The sequence below is a fragment of the Argopecten irradians genome, unplaced genomic scaffold (genome assembly GCF_041381155.1).
Source record: "Argopecten irradians isolate NY unplaced genomic scaffold, Ai_NY scaffold_0145, whole genome shotgun sequence".
In the NCBI taxonomy this organism is placed as follows: Eukaryota; Metazoa; Mollusca; class Bivalvia; order Pectinida; family Pectinidae; genus Argopecten; species Argopecten irradians.
In genome coordinates this window covers 1-11481 of record NW_027187612.1, presented here as the reverse complement: position 1 = coordinate 11481, position 11481 = coordinate 1, and the positions used below count along the sequence as shown (strand labels likewise).

Here is an 11481-nt window from a genome sequence, read left to right as displayed (position 1 = left end):
AATTTGACCTCAGTAATTACTATAAAACTAAAAAAAAAAAATTTCAATGTAGCACATAATATGCAGCTGACTCTAAGGTATCTTCATTCAAAATATTTTGGTTTGTAATCAGCAAGCGTCCTGTTTCACAATACCCTTCCTTTCAAATTACACAATCGCTTCAATCTATTTATTTATTAAGAAACCATTAATCCTAATGGACACTTGAATATTAATAGACATCTGATATCATTTAAAAACAGCTTAATGCAAGAATTATTGGAAAAAATCTACATAGCCATATGTCATCATGGTTTTTAACTTAAAATTGAAGTAAAAATACACTGACTTCATTTCCTGTTGAAAATATTTCAGCCGCCACTACTGCAGACAATAGTTCAATAATAGGCCCAGTGGTTGGAGGGATTGGTGGAGCTGTAGTTATACTGGTCGCAATAGCTGCTGTTGTTGTAATAAAAAAACGCAAATCTGGAAAAAAAGGTAAGGCTTTAACCACTTATGTGTAGATCTGCATGCAGGTGCAGATTTTTGTTTGCCAAACATTTGGTTGCCATGGTAACCAGGTCACTATATATATACACAAGTTTTTGTTGAAAACAATTGTCTGGACATGTCTTCCTAAACTACAATGTAAAGTTCAATGAAATTTCACAGTAATAATGGGGACCATTTGTAGATGTGCATTCAGTTTTTTTCTACCTCAGCTGGTAAAATTTGGTTTAATATTAACAAACAGTTATGAAGAAGATTGTTTACAGACACAAGGCAGACGCCACAGTATATGGCATTTAGTTCACTTTGGAGTCATTACTTAATTAAATCAGGTGTCAGGTTCACAACTTATCTTTGTTTGTCATTTGTTTTTTTTTTAGGTGACAGTAGCGATAGAGTAGGGATTGACAACAGGTAATCAAGTGGGCTATTTCATGATTTTATTATCAATGACAATATATAAATGCATGTTCCAATTATATCTACATCTACACATATTTATTTAATTTCTTTAATAAGCCAATTTGATTTCTGGATTTTGAATTCTTCTGATGAAATGTTGTTTACAATGAACTCCATATTGCTTTGAGTGTTAAGAATAAGGGAAAAATTCATGAAAACATTTGAGTTGCTTTCTTAATTCCATTAATTTTTTATTTTTCAGGTCTATGGATGATGACAGTGAAGGTACAAACCATGCAATTCGTTAGATTAAGACCAGTTCAATTTTCATTTAAAAGTATTTTATTGGTAATAAAATAGATATAAACATAATTATAATATAGATCATAAATATGATAAAGTACAATGTATTAACAATTGGATTAGATAACAGGCAAAGCCTATACAAATCCTTTCCAAAGACCATTTTTATAAGACATTACTAACAATTAGAAGCAACTGTGATGTAAAGTGTATTATTTATGCATCCCATATTATTAGCCCACCTGCCCGAAGAGCAAATGAGCTTATGCCGTGGTGTGGCGTCTGTTGTCCATCCATCTAGTATCAACTTTTCTAAATAAATAACTTCTTCTCAAAAAGTTGGAGACCTAGAGTCCTAAAATGTGGCCTTTGGCACGCTGGGTGAAGTTTCTTCAAATGAATGACCTTGACCTCTATTCAAGGTCACAGGGGTCAAATAGGCAAAAATATTTGAAAAATATCTCCTTTATGGAATAATCAATAGGCCTAGAGACCTGATATTGGGCCTGTGGCATGTGGGGATGAAGGGGTACCAAGTTTCTTTGAATGAATGACCTTGACCTTCATACAAGGTCACATGGGTCAAATAGGCTAAAATCTTCAAATGATTTTTTTTAATAACCAAAAGGCCTAGAGACCTGATATTGGGTTGTTGCATAATGAGATGAAGGTCTATCAAGTTTTAAATTGTTCAAATGAATGACTTTGACCTTCATTTAAGGCCACCGGGTGTTAAATAGAGAACTAAAATCTTTAAACAACTTTCTATCAAGAACCAAGAGGTCTAGATTCCTGATATTACCTGGGTCATTCATAGAAATTTTTATTGACTCTCGATCTTGATTGTCTTTTAAGGTATGCACCATGATTACTAGATAGTAGATGAGCGATTTGGGCTCATTGGGCCCTTGTGTATATACTACTAGCTGGCTGCTTTCAGCTTTACAAGATTATTATGATCTTCATTCTGAGATAAAATCTTTGAGATAAAAGTGGCCTATTCTGATCCAGGCTTTTTAGGTCACCTGAGAAATTTTTAAGGTCTCAATTCAAGTGACCTATTCTAATAATTGCCTTTTGTCTGTCTTCTGTCATGCAACGATAAACAATATACATTTTTGACTTCTTCTTCAAAACTAATAAATCAATTTGTTGAAATTTTTTAGAAACATTTTATGGCCAAAGGTCAACCAAAGTAGTGAATTATATACACCTGTAGGTGCATGGCCAAAAAGTGTCAAATAGGCTAAAACTTTGAAAATCTTCTAATATGAAATTCCAGAAATGGTAGAATTGACTACTCTTCATAGATCGAAAAGGCTTAAAAGAGTCCTTTACAAAATAGTGAATTATATGTCCCTGGGATCTTGCGTTTCCCCCTGGGGAGGGTCCTTTACCAAAAATGTGAACTAATGACCCTGGGATCTTGCGTTTTCCCCGGGGAGGTGTTCAAGTTTATTATAGTTCATATAGGAAAACACAGTCTTGAGAATTATTCGATCATTGTATAGAGAATGAGTCAAATGTCAGAATTATTAGTATGAAACGGCAGTTGAACCCTTGACAGTATTTCCCTGACTGAAACCCAGGGGTCTGAGGGGCAGGACCAAAAAGATCCAAATAGGTTTTTACATTAATATGTAACAGTTTTAAATTTAAAAATTGTCTTCTAAAATTCCAGCAACGGTATAAAAAAAATACTCTTCACATATAAAAGGTCTTATGATCCTTTACAAAATTGTCAATTATATGACCCCCAGGGTTCAGTGCTGCCCCATGGGAGGGGATTAATTGAGCTATGATTATAGTTTATGTAGAAAAACATTGTTTAGGTCAAATGTGTACTCCTGATATAGATATATACTTTTGGTTTTTTAGTTAAACATTGGAACCTAGGTTCACATGAATGATTGGATAGTACCTTACATAACAATATTAAATGTCCATGGTGGTCCTGACTGACATTATAACAACTGAAGGTAAATCATTACCCTGTAACAGCAATCAGGTGTCCTTCAAGGCACCTTGGGCCTCTTAAAAGCTTGTCTGATAGTATGTTTTGTCTACTCTTCTATGCTATACTATTATAACCAAAGATAATTTGATGAATTTGACTAAATCTTTCATTCTAAGACCACTGGGATCTTAAATAAATCTGATGATTAAATTTTATATCAAATTGTAGATGGCATGAAACCAAATGTCCTGTATGAATCATCTGGTAAGTAAATTAGGTAGCACCTTTCATTTTAAGTTATCTTATTGTTTTTGGGGAAGTAAAAATTCTAATTACTGTACTCAACCAAATAAATGCCTCATCCGTATAAGCACCCCTCACCCTTTTCGATGCCTCATTTTCACTATATATCTGACATTGAATTAAATGGAGATTGAAAATATAGAAACCAATTTATAGTTTCTTTATTTGATTTCTTTTGCAAATTCATTAATTTATTGCTGACTTTGTGCAATAATTTTATGAATGACTAATCCAAATTTGGTTCTATATTTGCCCTCTTATTATTATTATTTTTTTGAATTTTTAAAAATGATTTATTGGGTCAGATACAGTATGTAATAATATAAAAATGAAAAGACTAATTACTAGTTTGACCTTATGTCTAGTAGACATACAACTGGCCATTTAATTAATATGTAAACCTGAATGCATTCACCAAATACAGTGCACAGATTAAGATTGTCAGTCGTACACATGTATAGATGACAACAATATTCACAAACCTATATTCTGACCAGTGTTGAGATTTAATTATGAATTGATTCTGTGTAAGATAAAAAGAAGTCTTGTGCTATTTGATGTAAAATTATTGTCAGTTAGAAATGAAATTTATATATTTTATGCAAAACAATCAACTTTAAACGGTGGCACTGCAGTGACACAAGAAATATTAGTTTTTAATTTTGGGTGAAAAATAATTTTTGATATAGGGAGAAAATTAATCAAAATAATATGTGAGCACGTAAATGAAAAAAATATTGTTCGCCTACATTAAAAATATATTTCTTGTGTCACCTCAGTGCTGCCATAACTTAAACACTGAACTATCATGGAACGTTTCTTTTGATCCTTGAAAACAGGACTCAAGCCTAATGTTCTTTATGAGTCTTCGGGTCCCCTGCCAGGGAGTTCATCGGAATATGCAGTCGTTGACAAATCTTCAACAAAGAAACCTGTGTCACCTAGTGCTGTATATGCTGTTGTGGACAAGTCGAAGAATGGAAAATCTGAATCTCCAAATGATCTGTATGCAGAAGTTGTCAAGCCAAAGGCCAAAAATGGAAAAAGTAAAAAAAAAATAATGTTCCAATAATTCATAACAAGACAAGTATCAAAATCTATAAAATGTATTCAAACTGGATACTAATAATACTCATTACTGGATAAATTGTGAGGTAAATCAGTTTGTACTGACATTTGATAAAGAAGATCATGGTGAAAATATAAGATCTTAAATTGTAATAAATGAGTGCTCATTTTATGTGTCTGGCTAGCAAAAATTCAAATTTTGAGACAAGATGGTTCAATTTACAGTATGTAGTCTTACTTTCTGGATATCTTTTTTTAACAGAAAATAAAAAGAAAGGAAAAGGGAAGAAAAAAGGTATTTATAACTTTTAACCAATACATGTACATAATACATCTACAATCATGAACATTGTAGCATATGAAAAACAAAAGCTATAAAAATGTAACCTGTGAAATGATTTATAAAAAATCTTTTTGATTTTTTTATGCATCCAATTTGTTTAATGGACTCTGTAATTCAATTAAAGGTTCACTACCTTTCCGAAACGATTTTTAGTTTTTAAAATGGGAATGTAAAACCAGATTGATAATATTGTAGAGTTGCAAAAGTTATTAGCTTACCGTTAATACTACATTTATCATCACCTTCTGAACGATTTGATTAGAATAAATAAAATGTTTATTTTCATAAAATGCGGGTCGTATATATGTTTCCCGTCTTCATTCTAAATACTGTGCAGTAGTTGACTATCACTGCACCAGACAGCAAAACCGCAAAATGACTCTCCACTGTTATCATAAATTATGCAGGAAATCTCACATATGTTTGGTGTTGTAAACTCATCTTAGGTCATCGGTATATCTTTTCTGATGTTATTAATGTTTTTAAGAAACATTTATGTTTTGCTCCGGAAAGGTAGTGGGGCCTTTAATTAACTATGAAAGTGGTAATTACAGAGCTAGTTTGGTCTATAGACTAAGGATTACTAATAGATACATTTCTTAATGTAAGACCGCTTATCAAAATTGGGTTTGAATTCATCTGCAGTGAAGGTTTATAAGATATTTAATACTTTTAAGTTGCTAGTAGAAATTAATTCCATGTTCTGAATTGTAGGTCAGGATACAAATGAAACAAATGTTTATGCCAATAGCAAGGAAGAAGAAAAAAAGTACTGCTGCAACAGGACGACAAAAAGTAAAATAAGCATTCAATTATTAATTTTGTTTATTAAATAACCGTAACAAAAATTTCATGTGCAAGATTAGCAAATTATTGTGTGAATTGATAAATTCAAATCAATATGCTCCAAATTCAATAAATTGTCTTTTTACTGATTGTGTATGCCATCTTTCATACTACATGTTTGTCATACATTGAATTATCATCAATTATTTGCATTCTCAATTACCTAGGACACTTTCACATTCTTGCTTATTTGAAAGGAATGCAAAGTCCATTCATATGAACAAATTACCTTCTTCTTATTAACAAAGATTTGGTCCACAAACCTGATATTAGGTCATATGTAGCTAGTAGAATGAAGGCTACCAAGTTTCTTAAATTTGTCTAAACTTAAATTTTGCATGATTGGGGCTCAGTGGGTGGGAACAGATAGAAAAAAAAAATATTTAAATGACAAGTTTGATGTTATTGATCCATATACAGTATATCAGATGTACATAATTATATAGCATGTATCCATGCTCGGGGAACTTGTTTTTGAATGTGTCTTTGAATATAAATAAATATATAACATATGATCTAAACGAGTAATCATTTCATTAAAAAAATATGAATTGAGCCATAGAAATGTTTTTAGTCGAAGGTGCGAAAATTAAAACTTTATATTTCTGAAATGAGTTTCATAAAATCTCATATGAAGTACCATAACCAATATTTCAAAGAATTTCAATGTCAAAATGTGCAGCAAAACAAAAGTGTGTTTTATGGGGCTGATTTTTTACCACCGTTCTCTAAATCCTGATGTGACATCAAAAAAAATAATTCCTGGTTATATTATCACTAGTGAAGCACTAGATATTAGACAGCTAGATTACGCAATGAATAGTATTTTGAAAACGTTTAAATTTCTCCTTGGATATTGCTCCTGCGATATAGAAAACTGATTCCTATTCCAATGCAATGCTTAGATACATTTGTATGTAAGGACATTAAGACCACGATGATGTAGATTGAAACTATAGTAATCTTAAAAATTTAAAAAAATTATATCTTCTGTAAATTAAAAAAAGAAGTGTTAAATATGAGGCAAAGAGTAAATTCTAAAAGTGTGGACAAAAATTGTCATTTTTAATCAACTATTTGTCCCTTTAATTAACGAGACCCATAACGTAGGATAAAAGGAAATTTTATGACCAAACATGAGCTTTTACATTTATTTATGATCATAATCATGCATACATAATGTCAGATGCTCCTAACACCATTTTATGTTTTCGTTCTACATTAGAATAAAGAGGGGCTGATCTACCTAGATGTGGTGTTCAAGGATGGAGAAAAGGGTACCTCCGGAGTGACCCATGGCATCGAGAACAGGACCGATTACGCTGATGTGGATTTCACCAAGAATGCCCCACCCCTACCACCAGAGAATGAATGAGAGGTTTGCATGTGTACAATGTACATTTCATATCGGATGCTTTTAACGTGTTAATTGACCATCAGATTATTTCTTATATTTTTCAAACAGTAGCTAAAATGTTGCTTCTGTTAAAGAAGAATGTTCATGTATTAAGAAAAGAGAGTTGGGTGAAGAGAGAGAGACCGGTCTCAAAAGAAATTTTCTTATATGCTTGTTAAACAATCAAATGCATTGTTACGTGGTGTTAAGCTGCATCATGATACTTTTGATTTATTTCTATGATTATGATTTTATATATAATAGTAAGTGTGATTTTGTTTTGACCATCAAATGGTATGTGTATCACTTTTCTGTAGAGAATTTATTTTGCTACTAGGACACATTGTCATATATAACACCATTTAATAGTCTGTCTCTCTCAATTTCTTCACATTAACCACACTGTTGCCAAAATTTCTAGAATATTGAAATATTGGAAAGATTGTTACAGTTTTATTCTTAACCTACCGATAATGTAAAGTACATTGTATATTAATTTTGTAATGCAGTAAGCATTATTGTTATGACATTTGCCAAGAATCAGTAATGATAGAGAGTATATTTACTCAGATATTCAGTTGAAAATTTTTAATTTGACAAAAAAAAAAAGTTAATTGTTAGTTTCAAAAGTTTTGTAACTTGTATCTCATTAGATAAGCATGCTTTATTTGTACATTTTATGTAATGTTTTATATATTTAAATCTTATTATAAATATTTAATGTATATATTTTGATATGTATTTTGAAATGATATGAATATTTTCATAAAGAAATTCGTAAAGAATATATGTGATATTTTACACATTCCTACTTACCTTCCTGGAGTGGGCCACGTACAGAGTGATTAGAAGAACTAGATAAACATACTAATACCAGATCCCATCTCTCAGTTTCGAGTTCAAATCCTATGTGGGGCAATTGCCAAGTACTGTGTTCAGGTCGTTGGTTTTTTCTCCAAGTACAAGTGGCTTTGCTACATTTCCTAAATCTTGCACATCCTTAAAAGGTTTTGGTTTTTAATATGATATCTATAAGTCAAGGAAAGTGTCAAATTCCAAAATGATTTTTTGTTATTGACTGAAGTAGGAGGGTAAAGGAAAGTATATTTAAAATGATCAAATTTTGGACCAGTATATATTTGAACATATAGGGTTCCTTTTTCGCTATATGATATGATGGGATCATTCCAGTTCGAAGCCAATTCAAAATTTTATTTTTGGGATTACTGTGTTGAATGGCCTGCAAAATTAAAACAAATTTAAAAAAAATGAAGATGGAAATAATTTTTGGCTCAAGGGCACATTTATTTTTGATAATTATATATCTACCATTACTACATAGTATGCTGTATATAAAGACATGTTTTCAGTTAATACAAAAAATTGTACTACTTATAGAACTGAAATTATTTAAAAAAAATCTATTATATATGTTTTGCATTGCTATTTTTCTGTAAATTTATGATAATTCAAATAATATTAACATAAAATTCTAAATGTACTCATTCTCTACATTATTTATAGATTTTTATTCAAGTTCATATCATATTCATGAGTTTATTTACATTCAATTGATATCAGTAAGTGTATAGTACTACTGATTACCAGCTGTTTTGTTTTTCAATGAAAAAGAGTCTGAAAATTGATAAAGGACAGATCTCAGTATATTCTCATGTTTCTATTGGCAGACAATTCATTTCATTCCAAACTATTATATTTAAGAAGGAAACATTGAAATCTTGAGCTAATAATTTGTTACCATTATTATTATGATTATTATGTGTCTTCATATGATCAAATAATGGGAGTAGGATGTATTTAGTAGTAATTCATTCCCCTTTATTCCTTAATTTCGTTTTAAGGTCATTACTCCAGAACCATAAAATGGTGATTGGTCTTTGAAAAATATAATATGTTTTACATATCGCCAATTTGATGTGAACTAATTGTACTGCATTCTGTAGTTGTTAAATTTCGCGAGTGTAAAATTTTGCAATTTACTGTTTTGAAATTATTTGTGGGAATTTATTTTCGTAAATGTTCTTAATAGCATTTGAAAGCGTCATTTAGACGACAAGCTACAAGATGTAAAACCATGATTTTGATAAATTTTGCGAGGTAAGAATTTAGATGGATCCATGAGTTCAGCAAAATTAAAAAAAAACCGCGAATATTAGCAACAACATGTTGTGTGTGACCTCGACATTATTAAATCATTCAATATGTGATATGTTGTCTACTCTAGATCAATTGGAGCTACATAATTTAGGTTCACATGATAAAAAACCACACAGACCCCAATTTTTAGCTGCTTTAAAAAAAGTGCAACCTTTTTTCTTTCCAACTGCAAGATGTTGCATAATCTTCCATTTGTACGGAATTGGCCCCGATTATGCACATAATCCACCAGATGCTATGTATTGTACTTGCTGTTTTGCTTTAACATTTATAAGTTATGCATCAAAACAATTATCAATATGCATGTTAAAATATACTATTTATTAGGTAATTATGCTAAATCAATTTGAAATGAAATATACACTTATTTGGGGAATTAAAGATGATTGCCCTACTGTATTGGACATTGTTCAAAAAGTGTGATATTCATCATCCATGCAATCAATGTATTATGCTTGTTTAAGTAATGGATTCGTTAGTAATAGTGCCTAGACAATCACTTAAAGGGAAATGCTGAATTTTGAGACTTTCAAGAGTCTCAATGGGCTGAAAAGTTAAGTTACGTGTAATACATGTAAATTACAGAGAACCTTAATTAAATCAACAAAATTCCAGAGGTGAGCTTTGCTGTTCTTAAACAGCTCTTGTTTATAATACTACTGTATATCAATCATAAAGTTGAGAATTGATTTTGACCAAATTTGGTAGTCAGAAACAATCTTTGAGCACAGGGGTACATATCTTGTATCAATCTTATCTTTTACGCCATCAGGCTGGACCAATTATTGGAAAATACATCTGCAAAGGTAAAGTCCTTTAAGAAACGCTTTATTCATAAAGTTCTGGATGGATTGTAACCAAGTTTGGCTAGCAACACATTTTTGGGAAAGTTGAAATCCTTTAAATCGCTCATTGTCAATAGATCTAGAGGTCTGAATGATGGCAATCAAAAGTGAGGAGAATAATCTTTGGGAATGATGACTAAGTTATTAGTAATTTTCGTTCTTGCTCTCTTTAGACAAGAGGAGTATAGGCACATTAGGGTTAAACTGATGTAAATTGTAAATCCTTTAAAACACTACTACGTAGACATTATAAGTCCTGCATTGAAGGTAGCCACAATTGGGCTGAAACATCTAATGGGGAAGAGGACAAAATTTGTGTAAATGGATCTTATCCATTAGGGTAGGATGGGCTTGTATATCTGGCCCAATAGGACAATTATAGTTAGATCTTTAAAATCGTTGAGGAAATTAAAGAATACTTTTGAGCCTTACCTGTGTTCTAAACATTACTTGGCATAACAAACTGTGTGAATGATTCATGCCCTCTGGGCCTCTTGACTTAACTATGCAACATATTCTGTTAAGGATTTCTGTAAATGTGATATTTTGAGAGATACTGCATTCCATTCCATTATACTGTACAATGAAATTCCCATTGCTGATATATGTTCAAAATTCCACACTCATACTTGAGCATTATCAGTATTTATATTAAGTATTTATAACTATGGTTTACGCATGCAAAACTGTAGTCGTTTTTCCGAAAACCATCGATCATCAAATCAGCCATCGGATCAGATCAGCCAACGGATCAGATCGTTAAAAAACAATTAAAGATGAAATTGTTTTGTGCATTATTTTCTAATTCTGTCCTACAATTTTAGAAAACTCGCCACAAGTATAAGTTGTCTTACAGTACAGGACAAGACAGCTTTCAGTTATGTCACACAGCTGTATTACATACATATATGCGTGTACATGTATTGTGTCGATGATCAGTGAAAAAAATGGTCAAATGTATCGTGTATGCAATAAAACATTTAGAAGACTCCGACTGAAAGAAAATATGAAAAGAAATCGAGTTCAGCTTCATTTTGTGAATATTGTATTTGAATTACATATTTTGTGTTAATATCACTAATCAAAAGCTTAAAGCATGCATATTTTGTAATCTTCAATTTGTATGGAATTGGTTTTAATCATGCACATTGATTATCCGCCAAATCCTGTGCATTATACAATATGTACATGTCCATACTTGCCAACTTTCCCATTTCTGTTGGGAAAATCCCTTTTTAAGACTCCCTATCTCGTTTCCCCGATCGTATTAATAAAAAAGACAGCAATCTCCCGATTTTGAAAGATTTCTTCATCAAAAAACGTCATTGAGCCCTTTTCATCCCTGCAG

The 11481-nt window shown here is 31.4% G+C and overlaps 1 protein-coding gene across 1 annotated transcript; it reads left to right on the top strand.

Moving 5' to 3' along the window:
• The first annotated feature begins 323 nt into the window (after positions 1–323).
• On the top strand, positions 324–11475 carry LOC138311883 (uncharacterized). Its single transcript, XM_069253032.1, has 8 exons — positions 324–480; positions 873–906; positions 1157–1179; positions 3383–3418; positions 4297–4503; positions 4788–4820; positions 5583–5663; positions 6940–11475. Exons 3-8 carry the CDS (start codon positions 1161–1163, stop codon positions 6942–6944), a joined length of 381 nt encoding a protein of 126 aa, XP_069109133.1. The 5' UTR covers positions 324–480; positions 873–906; positions 1157–1160; the 3' UTR covers positions 6945–11475.
• The last annotated feature ends 6 nt before the right edge of the window (positions 11476–11481 follow it).

Bases quoted from the DNA above. Each gene is read 5' to 3' on its own strand.
- LOC138311883 (XM_069253032.1), top strand. The intron at 3,419-4,296 runs GTAAGTAAATTA...CCTTGAAAACAG, and splicing joins TGTCCTGTATGAATCATCTG to GACTCAAGCCTAATGTTCTT. The intron at 4,504-4,787 runs GTAAAAAAAAAA...TTTTTTTAACAG, and splicing joins AAAGGCCAAAAATGGAAAAA to AAAATAAAAAGAAAGGAAAA.